Source organism: Dasypus novemcinctus, chromosome 19 (genome assembly GCF_030445035.2).
Source record: "Dasypus novemcinctus isolate mDasNov1 chromosome 19, mDasNov1.1.hap2, whole genome shotgun sequence".
NCBI classification, from domain to species: Eukaryota; Metazoa; Chordata; class Mammalia; order Cingulata; family Dasypodidae; genus Dasypus; species Dasypus novemcinctus.
Genome location: NC_080691.1, coordinates 2,924,098 through 2,947,599, shown reverse-complemented (window position 1 = coordinate 2,947,599; position 23,502 = coordinate 2,924,098). Strand labels below are relative to the sequence as shown.

At 38.2% G+C, this 23,502-nt stretch overlaps 1 protein-coding gene across 3 annotated transcripts in view; it reads right to left on the bottom strand.

Moving 5' to 3' along the window:
• The window catches only part of LOC101417520 (zinc finger protein 709-like), a 41,549-nt gene that overhangs the window by 5,416 nt on the left and 12,631 nt on the right, over positions 1 to 23,502 (bottom strand). For 2 of the 3 annotated variants that reach the window (XM_058281128.1, XM_058281127.2), the window contains exons 3-7: positions 22,764 to 22,849; positions 20,551 to 20,677; positions 10,927 to 11,019; positions 9,876 to 9,967; positions 4,332 to 9,429 (exon numbers count right to left, since the gene is read on the bottom strand). In XM_058281128.1, coding sequence (XP_058137111.1) covers positions 7,384 to 9,429; positions 9,876 to 9,967; positions 10,927 to 11,019; positions 20,551 to 20,677; positions 22,764 to 22,796 — 2,391 coding nt within the window. In that variant the 5' untranslated portion in view covers positions 22,797 to 22,849 and the 3' untranslated portion in view covers positions 4,332 to 7,383. Of the gene's footprint in view, positions 1 to 4,331; positions 9,430 to 9,875; positions 9,968 to 10,926; positions 11,020 to 20,550; positions 20,678 to 22,763; positions 22,850 to 23,502 lie in introns of those variants that run through there. The other variant, XM_058281129.2, reaches the window with a different exon arrangement.

The window sequence follows — 23,502 nt, the reverse complement described above, 5'->3', positions numbered from 1 at the left end:
TATTTCTGGATTGATCTGAAGTAGAATGTATAAAATAAGCTGTATTCCAATCTTTCAATAAGACTCTAAAAGGAATAACTAAAGGAAATGCTAAAAGTAAACAAATTAATTTAAAGGGTACACTAATAAGTTATACAAAACAGAAGAACAAACAAGAGAGAAGATATAGAAAATAAATAACTACTAATATAGATTTATAATTCCAGAAATGCCAACAACCCATTGAATGTGAATTGCCTAAACAGCCCAATATCACAGATCATCAAACTGGATAAATTTACAAGATCTAACTATGTACTGTCTACAAGAGACCCATCTTAGATTAAAGACACAAATAGAGTGAAAATAAAATGATGGGAAAAGACATATCATTCAAGCAGAAACCAATAGAGAACTGGAGTAATTATATTAGTATCAGACAAAATAGACTTTACAAGAAAATTACTAGAGACAATGATGGATATTTCATAACAAATGAATACATGAAGAAAATATAACTTTAAATATATGCATACTTAATATCTATGCCTCAAAATACCTAAAATAAAACCCTGACATCTACCTCAGAGATAGTAGAAGGATGGGGCAAGGTTACTGTCTCATGATCTTCCCCAATTCCGTTCCTCATACTTTTTACTGCCAAGTTCATAACATTCAGCCTGATTTTTTAAAGCACGTTTTCTAATTTGGCTCATGTAGATCATTTTCTCCCTCTGAATGTCCAACCTATACTAGTTTTAGTATAAACAGTTGATGTACAATGTTTTTGCACTAAAAAATAATTGAATGAATGGATGGTATCCCACACAGAGATGGAGAAGCAAGGGAGCACAGCATATTCTAGGACCTGTTGTAAGTTGTTCCAAATGCCCTCAGTAGCATTTTCTAAACTGAACTCCTAAGGATGTAAATGGGTTTTCAATGAAAAACAGGAGTTCAGTACTCAAAATTTACATTCTGTTCTTTTCATGGTTATTCTTAATGCCCATCACTGTGTTTAAACCAATTTCCCCACTTTCACAAATTAAAATTATTTGTTCAGAATTTTATTAATAATTTGTGAATTTCTCCTCAGAACCTTTTTAGAATATCCTGACCTCTAGGATACATAACTCTGATGAGATGGTAGGGGTGAGCCTGGAGAGATGAACTGTGGCCAGACCATGAGATTTTTGGTATGAAATGTTGAGGAATTTGGACTTTACTGTGGAGACTACATAAACCAGTGAAAGATTTTTAATAGGGTTGTTATATTTTTAATAGCATCAATATAGAGGATGAATTGGAAAACGTTCCATCAAGAGGCAGAGGAACTAGGAGAAATCTTGTGATAGAGAGCCAGGATACAAGTAATGAACACTTGGGATAAGTCTATAGCAGGAAAAACAGGGAAGAGGAGGGAAATTAAGAAAAAGTATTTAGGCAGTAGAGTTGGCACATCATCACTAAGTGCATTAATGAATGAGAGAGCAGGACATGCCAAGGAAATCTTCAATCTTCTGGCTTAGAGCACTGGTGGTGACTGCACCCTGACAGGGAAGAGGGGGAAGAACATTGTATGAAGAGCTTTAGTTTGAGGTGTCTATGAGAGTTCAACTGGAAATTCAGATGTGGGGCTGAGGAGACAGTTCTCACAGATGTGAAGAGTTGGGTTCACTTGTATTTTGATTCAGTTGAATCCATAACTTGGAAGTGGTCACTCCAAATTGTATTAGAGTGTGGGGTATATGGGTAGGAGTTTGAAATTTTGGGCATCAACAGGAAAGGGATAAATTGTGGAAGACTACCCTGAGAATGAAGAAACCAAAGGGTAGGAAGGAAGTTGAAAAGCCAAGGTGGGAGTAGGGAAAAATATAATCAAACCTATAAATAATGAGAGAAATCAGAAAGAAATGATCAAGAAGATAAAGAGGAATGTGTCCATTACAATTAAGAACTTAAATGTAAATGGTCCATAGAAGAGCATTTTCACTGGAGTAGTTTTGTGACAAGATCACAGCTAGTTGAATTGGAAATGAGTAAGTAGTGTCAAGTAATGACTGACTCATCTAAGAACCTTAGCTCTGAGAGGAGATTGAGGGAGCAGTACTTACAGTAGTGACGGCCTTTAGCAAAGCAGATATTTCAGTTTTGGATGAGACATAAAGAGAGGGGAGAGCATGCTTGTGTGCCAAGAGAAAGCCAGAGAGAGGGAGGGGAGACATCTGAAGGGATTGAGCAAGGTTGTTGGGGCAAGATGAGAAGCAACATAGTCAAGGCCAACTGAAATAGGCCTATTAATATTTGCTTATCCAAGTATATTGTTCATCAATTGGCATGTTTTGGATAGATTCACTAAGTTAAGCAGAAACATCTTCTTACCCATTTGACTATTCCTTACCTTAGTAGGTTAGAACAATTAAGGGTTAACTTGCCCAGAAACATGCCATGTTCCTGCTGTTGCTTCTACCCTGCTCCTATCACTCTCCATACAGATTCCAAAGTCCCATGTGATCTGCTTTCTTCTCAGCTCTCCAATTGCATTCCCAACCAATTTCCCCCACTCTCTCTTCTGTTCCTTGAACTGGGGAACTTCTTTCCCCATTTAAAGCATTTGCCCTTCCTGTGATTGCTGCCATGAAAGCTCTTGCCTTAGCACTTTGAATGGCTGCCTCCTTCAAATTCTTCATAACTAAGCCTGAAGCTCACTTCATCTCCTCACATGAAAGGATATCTCTGTAACCACCTATACTTTACTAGTCAAAGTAGTAGTCATTTTTCTTTAGTGTGATTAGGTTTTAACTTTATATTTAGAGATGTGTAGATTCATATTTACAGAAAAATTACAATAACAATTTAGGGAATTCCCATACAACATCCTGGCACCCACACATGGTTACCACTATTATTGACATTGCAGATCAGTGTGGTCCATTTGTTCAAACTGATCAACCGATACTGAAGGATTGCTATTAATGAAAGTCTATACATGATAATTCTGTTTTTAATTCCTTCAATTTCTTCAAATCATTGTATGAAACAATGGCTATCTTTTCTGGCATTTAATTAGGCCTGCTGTGAATAAAGCACCATCAAGGTACAGTGATTTACCATAATGCCAGTTTTTCAGTGTATATAAGTGCACAACATTCCAAATTGCGAAATGAGTAAGATCAAATGTGTTAAGATTTATTGTCATCTTCCCTCTGAGTGTATAAATACTCAATACTGAAACAGTACAGAGTCACTCTCTCCTAGTGGAGCATGCAGAGCAGGCATCTACCAACTCTGGCCTGAGTAGTAAGCCTGCCTGGGAGACTGGCCATGATTGTACCTTTTGGCCATTTGTGCTAGCTAATAAACTCTTCACTTACTACAAGATTTTTTGTGCCTGAGCCTATGTCCCCAAGATGCACTACAAAGCAACTTTGTTCCACTGATTTGGGGGGCTGCAAGGAGAGTACCTTGCAAATTATGGAATGGAATAGGTTGACTTTTTGGCCATTATTTTAAACTTTCTTTCATATCTTTCGTATGTATGGTGGTGTCTTGAGCAATACAGGACCAAAGCATTTGTGTAGTAAACAGTCTACAGCTTATCACTGATCACAGTTTTTGATTACTGAGTTGAGATCACTGAGGAATGGCTCTGGGGGAAGTTATTACTTCAACCTGCTCTGCACAAAGTTGGTGGCAGTCAATGTTTCAACCTTGTCTACTATCCTGGGTAGAGGTAATGCCCCACATTTCAGGTACCTATAGCATGATGTCTTCATCCTCTTGAGGAAGGGGATCAATAAATGGGACTTTAAGAATCTGCCATGAATACCAGGGAGCTGTTAAACTGGTTTAATCCTGAGACCAATGAGGTAGGGGCTACCAGTGCCTGGCTCATGGTTTCTTATATCTCTTTTCATTCTGGAACCAAGATTACAATCAGGCCTCCAAGAATAATATTGTTGTGTGAGGTCATTCATTGTTTAGGAGATTATGAGAATTGAAGATGGAGACCTGCAGGTGAAATCAAAATTATGAGACATTAGAAAGATAACAGAGTAGGGAGTTCCAGTACTCAATCCTTTCACAACTATAAGACAGGCAGGGAATATCTGAAACACCTATTTCAAATGTCCAAGTCCAGTATAACACTGTACAACATCCATGGAAGAGAAGGAAAAGGCCAATAAACTATAATAAAAAACTGTAATTACAATCTCTAAGTGGCAGCTGGTTCCCATCATACAATCTCACAAAAGGCCACCCCCATGGGGTACAGACCCTGGCTAGTTGCCACTGGCAGAAAGGTATTTAAAAATCCTATTCCCCAAGAACAGGACAGGCACACCTGATCATTGACCGCAGCTTTTTATTATTGAGTTAAGATCACTGGGTAATGGTAATGGAGGAAGCTATTGTTTCAAACTTCTCTGCACAAACATGGTGGCATTTACCAACCTTTACTGGACAGAGGCAGAGGCAGTGGTGATTTAAAGAAGCAGTACGTCCCCAGGGTTGTGGGGGAGAGTAAATTGAAGTGCTGCATTTGTTGCCAGGCTAGAAAAGCTCAGCTTTAGGAAGGCATTCAAGTTTTGCTGTCCTTACTCTCCATCTCCACAGGACACATTGGAGCAAGCCTGCAACCCTTCATTAGTCCCTGGCTCTTTTTTGCCTAGGAAAGAACAACTTGGGAAATTCATCTCTGGGGTGACCTTCCTTCCAGAATTTACACTATACAAAAGCAGCATGAGGCAATGAAATAAGTATAAAAAACTATAGAAGTGGAACAGTTTGAGACAAAGGCCTGCAGCTTCAAATACTCAGGAGAGGGCTGTCTATATACTAGGAAAAGAGCAGAAAACCAAATTCTTGTAAATAGTGAAACTCCAAAACAACTAACAAACAAAGACACAGGACAAGATGGAGGCCCAGAAAGACAAGGAAAACCCTGCACAGTATATTTGCCTTGACAAGCCTTCCTGATAAGAGGGCTGAAGCCCAAGAAAATGTTTGTCATCTCACTAGCTGTTTACAAAATGAAAAAATCCATCCCAGGCATAAATACAAGAATTGATATTTAAAATATTAACACATAGAATGTGCAAGGAAAACAACAAAATACAAAATGAGAAACAGGAAATGATCATCCATTCAAAGGGAAGCAGATAAAAATACAGAAAATTCCAATGAAGATGAGAATGTGGACATAATGAACAAAGTATTTTAAAAAGAGGTCTTAAAAACTCTAAAGAGGGTGAATGAAAGTCCAGGTAAAGAACTAAAGTATATCAGAAAAACAATAAATGAGTAATATGAAAATTTAAGTAAAGAGAAAAATGTAAATAATTTAAGTAAAAGTAACAAAATAATAGTACTGGAGTTGAAGCCCATAATACCTGTTATGAGAAATTTTCAGGAGGGTTTTAAGAGTAGATTAGAGCTGGCAGTGATCTTGAATAAAAACATTTGAAGTGAGTTAGGCTGAGGAGGACAAAAAGAAAAGAAATATTGAAAGTGAAAATAGCCTAAAACACCTACTCCATACCGATATATCTGGCTTTGCCAGATGGAGAAGATAAAAAGGGCCAGAAGGATATTTTTTAAAAAAAGAGACATTCACAAACTTTTAAGAAGGTGTGATTATGCAAATCCAAGAAGCTTGGTGATCACCATGGGATAACCATGAAAAAATGGGATAACCATGAAAAAATATAATCCACCATATATTGATTACACTACCAAATGCAAAGGACAATGAAGAGTTCTGAAAGCTGCAAGAGAAAAGGAACATTTTACATACAATTAGATTGAGAAGTGATTGATTTCTCACCAGAACTCAATGAAGGCAAGAGGGCAGAATGTTGAAATACTAAAAGTTCTGAAGGAAAACAAATGCCAGACAAGAATTTATACCGTTAGCTGCTCTTTCAAAAATGATCCAGGTTTGATCCTTGGGGCTCCTGGTATAGGCATGCCCACATGGTGAGCCAGCCCCATGCGGCAAGCCAGTGACCATGCAGTGACCCAAATGGTGTGTCAGTGCCTGCGTCCACATATGCAATGAGCCAGTGCACAGTAAACCAGTGCCTGCATGGTGAGCCAGTGCCCATGTGGTGAGCAAGTGCCCACACAGTGAGCCATGGAGCAAGATAATGATGCAACAGAAAAAAAAAAAGAGATGAAGGGGAGTCAAGGCAAGACAACAACAGAAACAAGGAACTGAGGTGGCACAAGTACAGGGAAACTTTTTCCACATCAGAGTCTCCAGGGTCAAATCCCAGTGCATCCTAGAGGAGAAAATGAGAAGCAAAAACAACACCAAGAAAAAAAAAAGACACAGAAGTTCACACTGCAAATGGACACAGGCAGCAAAAAGAGAAGGGTGGAGGGGAGGTGGGGTAGAAAAATATGAGGGAGAAATTAAGACGTTCTCTCTTAAACAAAAGCTGAGGGAACTCATCACTACTAGACCTGCCTCACAAGCAATAGTAATGGGAGTTTTTCAGACTGAAATGAAAAGACACTAGGTACTGAAATGAAAAGTACTACCTAGTGAGTACTTCAAAACACCCTAAAGAAACAATGGTCTGCAGTACAGATAACCATTTGGATAATTGTAAAATTCCAGCATTACTGTATTGTACTGTTTGGTATGTAACTCCACATCTTGCTTCCTACAAGTGCCTAAATGCAAATGTAAAAAAGGTAGTGATAAATAAAGCCTTTGGTACATTCAATGCACAAATATATGTGATAACAAGTAAAAAATGGTGGGGGTTCAGAGGCTCACAGTATACATGCAAGCTATTGAAGTAGTATGGATAAGTACAGGAACTACTGAAGAGATTAAAAACACCATTAATTGACTATGTGAGTTCTTGGTATGTTTAAAGGTTCAATCTATGGCTGAAGTCTCTTTCATACCCAAAACTATTATACTGTGAGTTTTTACATTTAAAGTAAGAATACTGACTGGTTGCTTTCTCAAATTTTCAGCATTCACAGGGATTCTCTCCAGTTTGAGTAATCTCCTGTTGTCCAAGGTTAGAATAATTAATGTTTCCTCATACATATATCATGATTTCTGTCAAGCATGAATTCTCTCATTTCATGAGGGCAGAACTCAAAGTGAAAATTTTCCCACATAGACAACATTCATAGTGTTTCTCTCCAGTGTGAATTCTCATATGTTGTTGAAGACTAGCATATTGACTGAAGGCTTTCCCACAAAGATGACATTCATAGCGTTTCTCTCCAGTGTGAGTTCTCACATGTTGTTTTAGGTTATGTAGATGAATGAAGGCTTTCCCACATAGATGACATTCATGAGGTTTCTCTCCAGTGTGAGTTCTCACATGGTGCTTTAGGCTAGTAAGGTGAATGAAGGTGTTCCCACATAGATGACATTCATGGCGTTTCTCTCCAGTGTGTTCTCTCATGTTGTTTAAGAGAAGTAAGTTGACTGAAAGCTTTCCCACATAGATGACATTCATGGGGTTTCTCTCCAGTATGAGTTCTTTCATGTTGTTTTAGGTGACATAGTTGAATGAAGGCTTTCCCACAAAGATGACATTCATGGGGTTTCTCTCCAGTGTGAATTCTCTCGTGATATTTAAGGGAAGTATAATGACTATAGGTTTTCCCACACAGATGACATTCATGTGTTTTTTTTTCAGTGTGACATCTCTCATGTTGTTTAAGGATAGATAATTTAGTGAAGGCTTTCCCACAGTGATGGCATTCATGGGGTTTCTCTCCAGTGTGAGTTCTTTCATGATATTTAAGTGAAGTATAATGACTATAGGTTTTCCCACACAGATGACATTCATGTGGTTTTTCTCCAGTGTGACATCTCTCATGTTGTTTAAGGACAGATAATGTAGTGAAGGCTTTCCCACAGAGATGGCATTCATGGGGTTTCTCTCCAGTGTGAGTTCTTTCATGATATTTAAGTGAAGTATAATGACTATAGGTTTTCCCACACAGATGACATTCATGTGGTTTTTCTCCAGTGTGACATCTCTCATGTTGTTTAAGGACAGATAATTTAGTGAAAGCTTTTCCACAGTGATGGCATTCATGGGGTTTCTCTCCAGTGTGAGTTCTTTCATGATATTTAAGTGAAGTATAATGACTATAGGTTTTCCCACACAGATGACATTCATGTGGTTTTTCTCCAGTGTGACATCTCTCATGTTGTTTAAGGAAAGATAATGTAGTGAAGGCTTTTCCACAGAGATGGCATTCATGGGGTTTCTCTCCAGTGTGAGTTCTCTCATGTTGTTGAAGATAGGAACGTTGACTGAAAGCTTTCTTGCATAGATGACATTCATGGGGTTTCTCTCCAGTGTGAGTTCTTTCATGTTTTTTGAGGGAAGATGACTGAACGTAGGCTTTCCCACAAAGACGACATTCATGGGGTTTCTCTCCAGTGTGAGTTCTTTCATGTTGTTTTAGCTGACATAGTTGAATGAAGGCTTTCCCACAAAGATGACATTCATGGGGTTTCTCTCCAGTGTGAGTTCTCTCATGATATTTAAGGGAAGTATATTGACTATAAGTTTTCCCACACAGATGACATTCATGTGGTTTTTCTCCAGTGTGACATCTCTCATGTCGTTTAAGGACAGATAATTTAGTGAAAGCTTTCCCACAGTGATGGCATTCATGCGGTTTCTCTCCAGCATGAGTTCTTTCATGATATTTAAGGGAAGCATAATGACTATAGGTTTTCCCACACAGAGGACATTCATGTGGTTTTCCTCCAGGGTGACATCTCCCATGTTGTTTAAGGGAAGATAATCTACTGAAGGCTTTCCCACAGAGATGGCATTCATGGGTTTTCCCTCCAGTGTGAGTTCTCTCATGTTGTCGAAGATTGGAATGTTGACTGAAAGCTTTCTTGCATAGATGACATTCATGGGGTTTCTCTCCAGTGTGAGTTCTTTCATGTTTTTTGAGGGCAGATGACTGAATGAAGGCTTTCCCACAAAGATGACATTCATGGGGTTTCTCCCCAGTGTGAGTTCTCTCATGATATTTAAGGGAAGTATAATGACTATAGGTTTTCCCACACTGTTGACATTCATGTGGTTTTCCTCCAATGTGACATCCTTCATGCTGTTTAAGGGAAGAGGATGTAGTGAAGGCTTTCCCACCTAGATGATATGCATGGGTTTTCTCTCCAATGGGAGTTACATTGTATTGCCTGAGGTCAGAGCATTGGATATAATTTTTATCACTTTGGTAGCACTCATATGATTTACTTGTATGGTGAAGATGCTTATGTTGTTTAACACATGAATAGCCACTGAGAACTGCTGGAGGTGGTTTCCTGAAATAGGATTTCTTTGTTAGGTGAATCAATGCATATTGGTTCACTATGGATGTGTGAGAAGAATCTTCTTGCAAAGAATTACATTTAAAGGAATTCTTGTGGGTGTGAGATCTGTGCTGTGGGGAATGAGATGAGAGACTGTAAAACTTTTGTCCATTTAAGTGAATTTCTACATTTCCCTATATATGAAACCTAAACTAATACACTAGTGGTAGTATCCAATTAAAATATCTGCCATGTTGGTTCCATATAAAAGTATTCTAATCCATACACAGAGATTTTCTCTATTATAACACTCTAATTGCAGAGGTATCTGATCCATTTTTAGCTTCATGTTTCAAAGATTACATTCATAAAACCTGCTTATACAATTTGATTTTTATGTGAACTCAGGTTAGAGTTTGTGTTTAGGTTTTTACTGAAAACTCAAACTATCACAAATTTTTGCTGGATTAGCACTTAATTCGAACATTAATTTTAATTTCATGATTTACTGAATTCCTAATTTATTCCATCATTGGGTATCTATTTGGAACACTAGGGTATATAAAATTGAACTTACCAATGACATGATTTTAGAAGGGTCTTTCCTACAGGTAGGTTGACTGAATATCACTTCTATCATTTCCCATGTTTTAAAGGCATACTGCCTCCCTGTAGTAATTGAAAAAAGGCAGAATAAATTGTTAGAATAGTTTTAGGGGAAGAAAAATTTAGAAAGTTCCAAATATCCCTTTCAGTATGTTTCCCACATTCACAATTAGCTGGGAAAGAATATCAAAGTCATAAATAAGATAATTCTAGGACATAACAGTCTGAAAGGATTTTGAGATATGCAATGTGAGAAAAAAGTTGGGACGTCAGTGAGGTAAAAATATGGAAAACAATCTTCCAAGAATAGGAACAAGACAAGGATTATTATGTGACAGTGTAATTACAATAGCAAACAAATATCCCTTTCCCAATGCGAAAGACACTCAATAATGGTTAAGAAATGCATGCAACAAACACGTGACTAAAATTTCCCCAATATCTTCAGCTACATTTTAGAAATCATAACTCGTATAAAGAAAACTGAAGAAATCATTATAGGTAGCAGACTTGGTCCAGTGGATAGGGCATATGTCTGCAACATGGGAGGTCCATGGTTCAAACCCTGGGCCTCCTTGACCCATGTGCAGCTGGCCCATGTGCAGTGCTGATGTGCGCAAGGATTGTCATGCCACACAGGGGTGTCCCCCATGTAGGGGAGCCCCACGTGCAAGGACTGCACCCCGTAAGGAGATCTGCCCAGCACGAAAGAAAGTGCAGCCTGCCCAGGAATAGCACTGCAAACACAGAGAGCTGACACAAGATGACACAAGAAAAAGAAACACAGATTTCTGTGCCGCTGACAACAACAGAAGCAGACAAAGAAGACGAAGTAGCAAATAGACACAGAGAACAGACAACTGGGGCAGGGGGGAGGGAGGGGAGGAAATAAATCTTTATAAAAAATACCTAATTAAAAAAAAAGAAATCATTACACACTTAAGGAATCCTGAAATTAAAATATTCAAGCACATACTTTATCATGAGACCCCTCTTCTAATGCAGAGGTCTTTACAGTTCACCTGGATTCTGGTATTGAGGAAAACCTATTCCTTCTCTTGACACTTCTTCCTGTTCCAACTGGAAAAGCACGTCTCTTTTGCAGAATTGATATCCTGTTTGTATGAAAAAAAATTACCTGAATTTTGAGTTATGATAGTAACAAGTCATGATCATGATGTACATCACAAGGTACCAAAGAATAGGGTAAGCATTGAAAGTCAGCAACGCAACAATAACTTGAACTTAGATCATTGACAATATTTAAACAGACTCTGTAACTCTTGACCTTTTGCCCATTTCAATGAGGACCACTGTTTGTTGTTACCCATGTACTAGTAAAAAGAGAGACTGCAGAATTGTCTATATTCTAAATGGTTTGAAATCTGTTTTCAAAGTGATTGAATATTATATTCAGAAATAATCCAATTAATATAAATTCCCAAAAAATGATGTAAATTCTATATGGAAAAGTATGTAAGTAATGTTTCTACTACTGTTTTCTGAAGCCACAGCCAAGCACTTGGAAGAGAATACTTATTTCACCATAGTCCTGAGTGTTGGAACTTAAAATTCAAGAAAGACATTAAATTGTGGTCAAGGAGGAGGGGCAAGAGGGTGTCTGAGTGAGTGCACCTCATAATCTCTCCTGCAAAGAAGCAGCTGATTAGGGTTAGAGTCCTGCTAGACTGGGCTGTTTTGGATGCTTGCAGGACAGGAGGTGTCTGGACACCGATTTAGTGGGAAGGTGCCAGAGGAGATTCTTGCAAGAGTGAACTTAGCCAGCAACAAGAAAAGAGAGTAAGAAGAAAAAAGTGACAAAGAGAAGATATAACACTTACACACAAACAACAACTAATTAATAGCCAAGATTATACAAAGACCCTCAGGAACTGATAAAACCTGTCAAGATAGAATGATGAGACAGCAACAAAAAACTACAAACCAAACCAAAATCAAGAAAACATGGCCCATTCCAATGAACAAACTAAAAACCAGGAAGGGGAGCAGAACATCAGACAAGTAATGAAAGATCTCAATACATATATTAAAGACCATCTTAATGAAGTAAAGGAAGAGATTAACATTATGAAGAAAACACTTTGAAATTGCAGACCTATGCAAAGAGAAAACAGATATGACGGTGATGAACATCACAGTTCAAGAAATGAAAAATAAACTTGCAGCAAATAGCAGCAGATTAGAAGAGGCGGAGGAGAGAATTAGTGATGTGGAAGACAGTATATCGGAAATCAAACAGAGGTAGACTTGATTGATAAAAAGATAGAAAAAATCCAGCTAGGACTTAGGGACCTGAATGACAATGCAAAATAAACAAACATACATATTATAGGCATCCCAGAAGGAGAAGAGAAGGGAAAGGGGTCAGAAGAGGTGTTACAGGAAATAATGGCTGAAAACTTCCCAAATCTACTGAGAGAGGCAGATGTACATATCCAAGAAGCACAATGCACCCCAAATATCATAAACCCCAACAGGCCCACCCCAAGACATATACTTGTCAAATTATCCAATGTTCAAGACAAAGAGAAAATTCTAAAAACAGCAAGAGAAAAGAGAACCATCACACACAAGGGAGGACCCATAAGATTAAGTGCCAATTACTCATGTGAAACTATGGAGGAAAGAAGGCAGTGGTTTGATATAGTCAAGGTACTAAAAGAAAAAAATTCCCAAACAATAATACTCTACCCAGCTAAACTAGCATTTAAAAATGATGGAGTGTCCAAAATATTCACAGATAAAGATAAATAAAAAGAGTATGCCAACAAGAATTCTGCCATTCAAGAAATACTAAAGACACTTTGGCAGGAAGAAAGAAAAAAACAGGAAAGGCAGAGTTGGAGGAGAGTAAGAGCAACAAAAAGGACAAAAAGAGAAGGAAAAAAACAAAAAATATGACAAACACAAGTCCAAACAAAATATGGCTAACATCAATAATTCCTTGAAAGTAATAACACTAAATGTCAATGGATTAAACTCACCTATGAAAAGATTCAGACTGGAAGAATGGATAAGGAAATATGACCCATCTATATGCTATCTACAAGAAACACATCTTAGACCCAGGAATTCGTGGAGATTGAAAGTGAATGTCTGGAAAACAATCATACAAGCAAACAATAACCAAAAAAAAGCAGGTGTAGCAATACTAATATCAGACAAAATAGACTTTAAATGTGAAACAATTGTGAGACAAAGAAGGATACCACGTATTAGTGAAAGGGATAATCTTTCAGGAAGAACGAAGAATCATAAATATTTAAGCTCCTAACAAGGTCACCTCCAATACGTGAGGCAAACACTGGAAAAACTAAGTGAAAGAATAGATGCCTCTACAATTATAGTGGGAGACTTTAATACACCACTATCAACTTTGGACAGAACACCTCAAAAGATAATCAGTAATGAAACAAAAACTTTGAACAGTATATTAAAGGAGCTGGATCTAATAGACATTTACAGATCATTACAGCAAATTTTTCTCAAGTGCACATGGATCATTCTCCAAGAAAGGCCATATGCTAGGCCACAAAGAAAGACTCGGTGAATTCAGAAAGATTGAAATCATACAAAATAATATCTCTGACCACAGTGGAGTGAAGCCGGAAATCTGCAAGGGCTAGAGGCCCAGATTTCACACAAAGATATGGAAAATTAAACAGCTCACTCTTAGAAAAACAGTGGGTCAAAGAGGAAATCTCAAAAGAAATTAATAACTACCTTGAAACTAATGAAAATGATAACACAACATACCAAAACGTATGGGATGCAGCAAAAGCAGTCGTGAGAGGGAAATTTATAGCCATAAATTCATACATCAAAAAAGAAGAGCAAAAATTGAAGAACTAACTGCACATTTGGAGCAATTAGTAAAAAAAAAAAAAAAGTAACCACACAGGAAGAAGAAAGAAAGAAATAACAAAGATAAGAGCAGAACTAAATGAAATAGAAAATGAGAAAGAACTTGAAAAGATAAACAAGACCAAGAGCTGGTTCTTTGAGAGGAACAATAAAATTGACATACCCTTAGCTAGACTAACAAAGAAAAAAAGAGACAAGATGGAAATACACAAAATAAGAAATGAGAAAGGAGGTATCACCACTGACCCCACAGAAATAAAGACTATCATAAGAGGATACTTTGAAAAACTATATTCCAACAAAAATGACAATTCAGAGGAAATGGACAAATTCCTAGAAACACTTAAGCAGCCTGTGTTGATGAAAGAAGAAATTGATGATCTCAACAAACCAATCACAAGTAAAGAGATAGAATCAGTCATTAAAAGCCTCCCAACTAAGAAGAGCCCTGGGCCAGATGGTTTCACAGGTGAATTCAACAAAACATTCCAGAAAAAACTAACATCAATCCTGCTGAAACTCTTCCAAAAAATTGAAAGAGAAGGAACATTACCTAACTCATTCTATGATGCCAACATTACCCTAGTACCAAAACCAAACAAAGACACGACAAGAAAGGAAAATTATAGACCAATTTCTCTAATAAACCAAGATGCAAAAATCCTCAAAAAAATACCTGCTAACTGTATTCAACAGCACATTAAATGAATTACACACCATGACCAATGGGATTCATTTCGGGTATGCAAGGATGGTTCAACATAAGAAAATCAATCAATGTAAAACATCATATAAACAGATTGATGGGAAAAAATCACATGATTCTATCTATAGTTGCAGAAAATGCATTTGACAAAATATAGCACCCTTTCTTGATAAAAACACTCCAAAAGATTGGAATACAAGAAAACTTTTTGAACACGATAAAGAGTATATATGAAAAAATGACAGCCAACATCATTTACAATGGTGAAATACTAAAATCCTTCCCTCTAAGATCAGGAACAAGACAAGGATGCCCCTCTCACGTCTTCTATATAACATTGTCTTAGAAGTACTTGCTCGAGCACTGGGGCAAGAACCAGATACAAAAAGCATTCAAATTGGAAAGGAAGAAGTCAAAATTTCATTATTTGCAGATGACATGATCCTATACATAGAAAACCATGAGAGGTCTACAGCAAAGACCTAGAACTCATAAATGAGTTTAGGAAAGTCGCAGGTTATAATGTGGAGAAGTAGGAACCTGTAACCACTCCCACCCAAGAGGATAATTCCACAGCCCCCTAACTGCATATATCTCGCTTCTGTAACAAGCTTGCTCAACTGTAAAACCTTATGTCAAGGCCACCTCCTGTAGAAAGTCTCGTCAGCCCCTGCCAAAAGACCAACCTGACTCAGACCCCTGTAAATAACAAAAACTCCCCAACTGCTTGTCTTCCCTGATAGAATTCCCAGCACTTGATTAACTGCAAACACCTGCTCCTGTACATGCTTGCTTGCTGAGCTATTGCCCCCTTCCCTGAACCTAAAAGCCTATATAAGCAAACTTCCCCCACAACTCGAGGCTGCTCTCCCCTCTGCATAGGACGAGGCAGTCGCCACACAGCTAATAAAGCTCTCAATTCGAACTTTATTCAGAGTCTGAGTCTGGTTGATATCACTAGTCTGTAACAATAAGATCAATGTGCAAAAAACAGTAGTGTTTCTGTACACCAATAATGAGCAAGCTCAGGAGGAAATCAAGAAACAAATATCATTTACAACAGTCAATGAAAAAGTCAAATAAATATGAATAAATTTAACTAAAGATGTAAAATACTTATACACAGAGAAATACAAAAGACTGTTCAAGGAAATCAAAGGAGACCCAAATAAATGGAAGAATATTCCCTGTTCATGGATAGGAAGACTAAATATTATTAAGATGTCTATCCTACCAAAAGTGATCTACACATTCAATGCAATCCCAATAAAAATTAACACAGCATTCTTTAAGGAACCAGAAAAAATACCTATGAAATTTATTTGGAAAGGAAAGAGGCCCTGAATAGCCAAAGACATACTGAAAAAGAAAACTGAAATTGGAGGAATCACACTACCTGACTTCAAAACATACTACAAAGCTACAGTAGTGAAAATAGTATGATATTGGCACAAGAGAGACACACAGACCAATGGAACCGAATTGAGAGTTCTGATATAGATCCTCATATATATAGCCATATAATATTTGATAAAGCCATCAAACACTCTCAACTGGGAGAGAATGACCTATTCAACAAATGGTACCTGGAGACCTGGATATCCATATGTAAAAGAATGAAAGAGGATTACGCTCTCACATCTTATACAAAAATCAACTCAAGATGGATCAAAAACCTAAATATAAGAGCCAAGACCATACAGACTTTGGAAAGCAGTGTAGGGAAGCATCTACAAAACCTTGTAATAGGAATTGGATTCATGAACTTCACACCAAAAGCACAAGCAGCAAAAGAACAAATAGATAAATGGGACCTCCTCAAAATTAAAACCTTCTACACCTCAAAGGAGGCTGTCAAGAAAGTGAAAAGAGAGCATACACAATGGTAGAAAATATTTGGTAACCATATATCTGATAGAAGACTTATAACTTGCATATATAAAGAACTCCTATGTCTTGGAAAGAAAAAGATAAACAACCCATTTAAAAAATGGGAAAAAGACTTAAACAGACACTTCCCCAAAGAAGAAATACAAATGACTAAAAAGCACAAGAAAAATGCTCCAAATCTCTAGCTGTCAGGGAAATGCAAATCAAAACTACAATGAGATACAATCTTACTCGATAACTTTAGCAGATATGAAAAAAAGAAGACTACAAATGCAGGAGAGGATGTGGAGGAAGAGGAAAACTCATCCACTGCTGGTGGGAATGCAGAAGGATCCAACCATTCTGGAAGACAGGTTGGTGGTTTCTCAAAAAACTAACCATAGATTTGACAAATGACCCAGGTATTCCCCTGCTGGGTATATACTCAGCAGAACTGAAAACAAGGACACAAACCGATACATGTACACCAATGTTTATAGCAGCATTGTTCACTATTGCCAAACGTTGGAATCAACCCAAATGCCCATCAACCAATGAATGGATAAATAAAATGTGGTATATACATACAATGGAATACAATTCAGCTTTAAGAACAAATACAGTACAAACACATGGGATAACATGGATGAATCTTGAGAACCTTATATTGAGTGAAGCAACCCAGGCACTGAAAGACAAATACATGACCTCAATGATACGAAATAAGTAAACGAACCTACTCAGAGAGCTAGAGACTGGATGATAGGCTTAGAGGAAATCAGAGGGTAGAGGAAGGATGTAAGGTGACATCTACATGGGTGAAATCTATGATAAGCTGGAGGTAAGTATTGTACAAAGAAGGGATAAAATGGGGGCATAGGGTTACCTTTGGGTGGGGCTTTGTAGGCTTGAGCGGGGCTAGGGATGGGAGGGTGGGTAATACTGCCCAAGAAATTGGGGGAGGGGGGTTGGGGCAACATATGAATATAGGAGATTGTCAGGTATTTGGTTGAGAGTATAATGCTGAGAAAACCTTTTCAAAAATATAATAAGGAAAGTTACCCGTTTAAGATGCTTAAAGCAGATAATCTGATGCAGGACAGGCTCCAAGGGATATGTGAATGCTCGTTTTGCCAGAGTGGGTTATATCATTGGATAGAGACCCGTATAATGAGACTGAAGGTATACCCACATCCTGGGGAGGACTATTGCCATCAAATAGAGGGAACTGTTTCTCTCAAGAGAAATGCTGGCTCCCAGGGCATTAGGGCAGTTGAGCATGTCAAGTCCTCAACACTGTTGCAAGTATCTCTGAACATGGCCCTTCAAGCAATGGAGATTGACTGTCACTGTGGGCCCTAAAGGGAGGGGGAAAGAAGTATTGAATAGATGGAACAAATGTAACTGTGTGGGCAATAGAAGTGTTCCACAAGAGTATGCAAGGATGGATAGAAGACATGTAAAATTACACCAGAAATATATAGATGCTGATAGGCTAAAATGTAAATCATAATGTAAAAGATAACTAAAAATTTAGAAAATTGTATAGTCTAAAATATAATCCACAATGTAAACACAAATGTTACCTTGTTTGAAAGCTATTGTCTCAATATCTGTACATCAGTTTCAGTAAATATAGTATGAATATGTAAAAAGATTATTGCTGTGGAAGGGAAAAGGTTTTATGTTGGATATGTGGGAGTACTGTAAATTCTATATATGAATTACTGTGATCTAAAACTCTTGTGAAGATAAGGTTAATAATTAGAAAAAAGAAAAGTTAGGATGTAGAATTTTTCCAAATTAATATGTATTCTGTATCTAACATTTAAACTCATTGCTATATTCCATTTTACTATTAAGGGAACCTGTCAATATATTGGGCTTCACTTTTCAGGAAGTTTTGGATCACAGCAAGATTCAACAATGGCAGCGGAGGAAGACTGGTGTGGGATGTTATTGACAGGGGACACACAGGGCATATATCGAGGGTACATAAAAATGTTTGGATATTTTCATAGTGGATACAATTAAAAACAACAACTAAGGGAGTACTGAGTTCCTAGCCAGGGAAGCTCAACCACAGTCTCTAAAGGAACAGCAATAATCCCCCAACTGCAACAGCAAAAAAGAATGAAGGTCCAACAATGAGCCCCTGATACTAATGACTATACTTGTGAGCCTGTGCACTTGAAATAAGAACAAGGCCTAGAGCAGCAGTGTGCCTAAGAGTTACCTCCAGAGAGCCACCGTGTTGCTCAAATGTGGCCAGATTCAAAGCCAAACACAGCATGTAAATGTGTTGCCTTCCCCCAAGCATGGGACATGACTCCAGGGGATGAGCCTCCCTGGTGCCGAGGGATTACTATCATGTACCAGCTGATGATGTAACTAGAAAATGACCTTGAACAAAAGGTTCAACTGGGACCAGCAGAATATCTCAGTCTGTATATAATAACAAGTGTTAAAAATGCTTTTTGACCTGAATCAAGGGGGAAATAGAAAGGACACATGTGTTTATATGGCTATGAGTCTCCAATAAATACCCGGGAGGGAAATGGACTTTGCCCAGTGGTTAGGGCATCGGTCTACCACATGGGAGGCACGCAGTTCAAACCCCAGGCCTCCCTGACCTGTGTGGAGCTGGCCCATGTGCAGTGCTGATGTGGGCAAGGAGTGCCCTGCCACGCAGGGGTGTCCCCTGCATAGGGGAGCCCCCACACACAAGGAGTGCACCCTAGAAGGAGAGCCACCCAGTGCAAAAGAAAGTGCAGCCCGCCCAGGAATGTCGCCACCCACACTTCCCGTGCCGCTGACAACAAGAGAAGCAGACAAAGAAACAAGATGCAGCAAACAGACACAGAGAACAACCAGGGGAGGGGGGAGAATTAAATAAATAAATAAATCTTTAAAAAAAAAAAAAAAAAAAAAAGAACCGGGAGGTTAATAGAGGGGTTGACCTTATGCACACCTCAGCAGAGTCCCAGAGACAGATAAAGGATATACAACCCCAGGTACTGGTTCTTCTGAGGGTACAGAGACCCACAGGTTCTATGGTCATGGCAGATGGATGTCAGTGCCATGTCAGTTGGCCCTTCTTTGGAGTTGGTGTTTCTGTGTGATGGAGCTGTACTCAGATGTGATCTCTTTTCACAAACCTTTCCTTTTACTTTACCAGAACTGTAGTTGGTGCTGGGGCTTAATATATACCCAGGGGATCTGAATCTCTGGACTGACCATGTGATAGCCAGGCCCTGAGCCTCAAGAGACTTCAGCTCCTACACTCTGGTTTATTGGACTTACCCTACTCAGCTAACATGGAGTTGAAGAGGGTCAACCACCACACCACGGAGCCAAGAGTGCCTGAAACTGAAGGCAGGATTGCATCCAGTATCCAAGTGGAATCTGAGCCCCTCTTGATAGAGATGTGGAGTGGACACAACCATTCCAACATCCACTGGATGGGGGAATAGAGTATGGATTAGAGTGGACTTACTGATATTCTATTCATGAACTATTGTGATTAGGAATCAAAAAAAATGTGGCATTGGTGGGGAGAAAGTGGCCAAGGTGGCTGCTGGGGATAGGGAGTGGGAGGAAGAGATGAGCTGTGGGGGTGTTTTCGGGACCTGGAGTTGTCCTGGGTGGTGCTGCAGGGACAGTTACCAGACATTCTATGTCCTCCCATGGCCCACTGGGTGGAAAGTGGGAGAGTGTGGGCTATGATGTGGACAACTGACCATGAGGTGCAGCAGTGCTCAGAGATATATTCACCAAATACAATGAATGTCTCATGATGATAGAGGAGATTGTTGTTATGGGGGGAGGCGTGGGGTGAGGGGGATGGGGTATATGGGGACCTCATATTTTTTTAATGTAATATTAAAAAAATAAAGAAAGACAAAAAAATTGTGGTCAAGAAGATTAAATTCTATTGGGGTGAACTCGATGTAAATAAAAAATGAAGAAACAAATTTATTTAGGGATTGTTTGCACAATATAAATGTATCACAATTATAAAATATAAAAGTATAATGTAAGAAAGATTATACAATTTGGAGAAGCTGATTTAGATACCTGACTTAAAAAATAGAAGATGATTTATGATCAATATATAGGTAGATCAGATAGATCTTATACAGAAAATAGATAAATATAGGTGGTAAATAAAGTCTGAGAGTCTCACCTACTGAGACCAGGTTACTGATATTCTCCAGCATCACTTCTCTGAACAGCTTTCTTTGGGTTGTGTCTAACAGGTTCCACTCTTCCTGGGTGAAGTCTACAGCCACATCCTTGAAGGTCACCAACGCCTAAAAAAATCACAGAAATTTGTGTTCACACAGGGCTATCCTTACCAATGTCTCGAGTGAGATGTACAAAATAATAGAACCAAGGAAGCAGAAACTGTATATAAAACTTGAAAGGTCTTGGGGTTCCAGTAACATATTATCAATGCTGAACTTCCATCTGCCTTTCAGATGTACTCACAGGCACATACACACTCTGAACCCACAATACCCCATTGTAAAAGAAAATCACATGACACTGGGTATGACATACATCTGGAAATATCCCAATAAATTTGTAATTATGCCTCTTACTGCTAATTATTGTTTTCCTTTGAGCATTAATAATAAGTTGATATTTGTTTTAGGAAATTTTAAGTAAATGTACAGATATAAGACAAGCAATATCCATTATATAGATATCATTTTGAAAAATGGGTAAGGTTAGGTTACTCCCCTATATAGATGAGCTCACTTTCCTCTCATTTGTAAAATAATTTAAGTATATGTTGTGCATTTTGGAAAATGTAAGTCCATGTATCAAGTGCTTTCTATCTAAATTCAATTCAGAGGTCTATTATTCATTGAAATGGCAGGGACCCTTGAAAACATAACCAGAATTCTGCAAAACTGAATAGGATTCAAATCAGTAGGTCCTGCTTTCCTCAGTGCTACATAGCTCAGGTATTCATTGTAATGCATAAATACAGATGGTTCAGTGTCACAAGCCAGGGACTCCTGAGAGAGTTGTACTGATACATGGCCTTAGACTGACCATTCCTGTGGTAGGAGACCTCCCAATCTCAACTTTTTCTGGAGTGTACAAAGATCAGTTTCATTGTCTCACTTTTGTCTTCATCTCATTTGTCTGTGAAACATTAAAACAATCCTGTTCATTGCCTCTGGCCTTTACTAATCTTTAAAATTTTTCGCTGAGACATAAATTTTATTCTACCCATTATAAGCTTCTGAAACCACAGACAAAATGAAGGAAAAAATAATTCCTATACATAGCATCCACTTATAAAATTTGAATAAATTTGATTTAGAAAATTGAAGTGGGGAAATTTGAGCAAGAGTGGTAAGGAGAATTGCAGTTGTTTAGAAATTATTTCAAGGAAAGTGTATGCGGCTCAAATACGTGGCTTCCTGCCTACCACATGGGAGGCCCTGTGTTTGGTTCCTGGTGTACCCCTAAAGAAAATGAGCAAGACAGCAAGCTGTCATTATGGGCTGGCAGAGTGTGCTGACACAACAAGATGATGTAATGAAGAGACAATGATGTGATGGCCTGGCATGGCAACCTGATGCAACAAGATGATGCAATGAAGAGACACAAATAGGAAACAAAGTGAGAGATTCAACCAGCAGGAGAAGGGGTGGCTCAAGTCATTGGTTGTCTCCCTCCAACATGGGAGGTCCTGGGTTCAGTTCCTGGTTTCTTTTAAATAGAAGATGAGCACACAATGAAAAGACACAGAGAGTAGACAGTGAGTGCAAACAATGAGGAGGAGTTAATGAATATATTTCTAAAATCTTTTTAAAAAGTATTTCAAAATGTAAAATATATTCCATCAAAACTTTAAGAAAATTAAAATTGGAGGAAACAAATACATTATTCCTAATTTCATTTAATGTACAAAACTTCTCATGCACTTCTGACAAATATATCTACCCCTACACCCCAGTACCTGTAATGTTGGGCTGACTGCATGCACAGCTGAAAACTCAGCATCCCTTCTGACTGTAAACATCTCTTCTTACTCACTTCTGTCACCACTATTCATCATATGGCCAGGCCAATCTCAGGCACTAATATGATCCGTGATTTCATTATTCAATGAGGCCATGGGATGGGTGAGAGAAAGAAAACTTGTAAAATCTTCTCAGAGAATATACACAGGTTTAATGGTAGCTTTAGCCAACTCTTGTAATTACCTTGGAAAATTACTCATTGATCTGTACCTAACTTACCATAATGAATAAAGAGTCCTATGTAAACTTAAGCTAAGATCCTTGAATAACTCCTGAATACACTTGGAATAGTCACACCAATAGGAGAAATCTTCCCATCTGATGGCAACAGAGGTGTAAAGAATTACCTACTCACATGGGATTGCATTGCCAAAACCTTAGCTGGCATCTATCTTCCTCTGGATTTTCACTCACAACCAGATAAGCAGAAGGACAGCAAAGCTGAGAATGGAGAAAGAAATATTAAGATTCAAATCTTGACCACAATTTTCTAGGCCCCCCCATCTTGAATGCCAAAACTTTCACCTAAGAGTATTCCCTTCCCAGGCAAAACAGAAAACAAGGAATGCTCAAGAGAAATAAGGACTCTCCTTTCCCAGGGTCAGGATGTTGGAGATCTTATCTTCTCTGGCTAATAAAGATATGATGGTCTTCATATTATAGATAAGAAGATGAAAATCCATGAATTGCAATTATTAATTAGCCCATGATGTTCAGAGACTTTTTAAAAAATATGCCAGTTTTACTCCTTTTTTGATTGTAATAGCTTTCTTTAAAGATACTTAGATCACATAAAATGTTACAGTAAAAAATATAAGAGGTTCCCAAATACTCCCACTCCCCACCACCCCCACTCCTCTGACATCAACAAACTCTTTCATCAATGTGACACATCCATTGCATTTGATGAATATATTTTGGAACACTGCTACACAGCATGGGTTATAGTTTAAGTGTAGTTTACACTCTCTTCCAGTCCATTCAGTGAGTTATGGCAGGATATATAATGTCCTGCATCTGTCCTTGCAATATCATTCAGGACAACTCCAAGTCTGGAAAATGCCCCCTTATCACATCTCTTCTTCCCTCTCCCT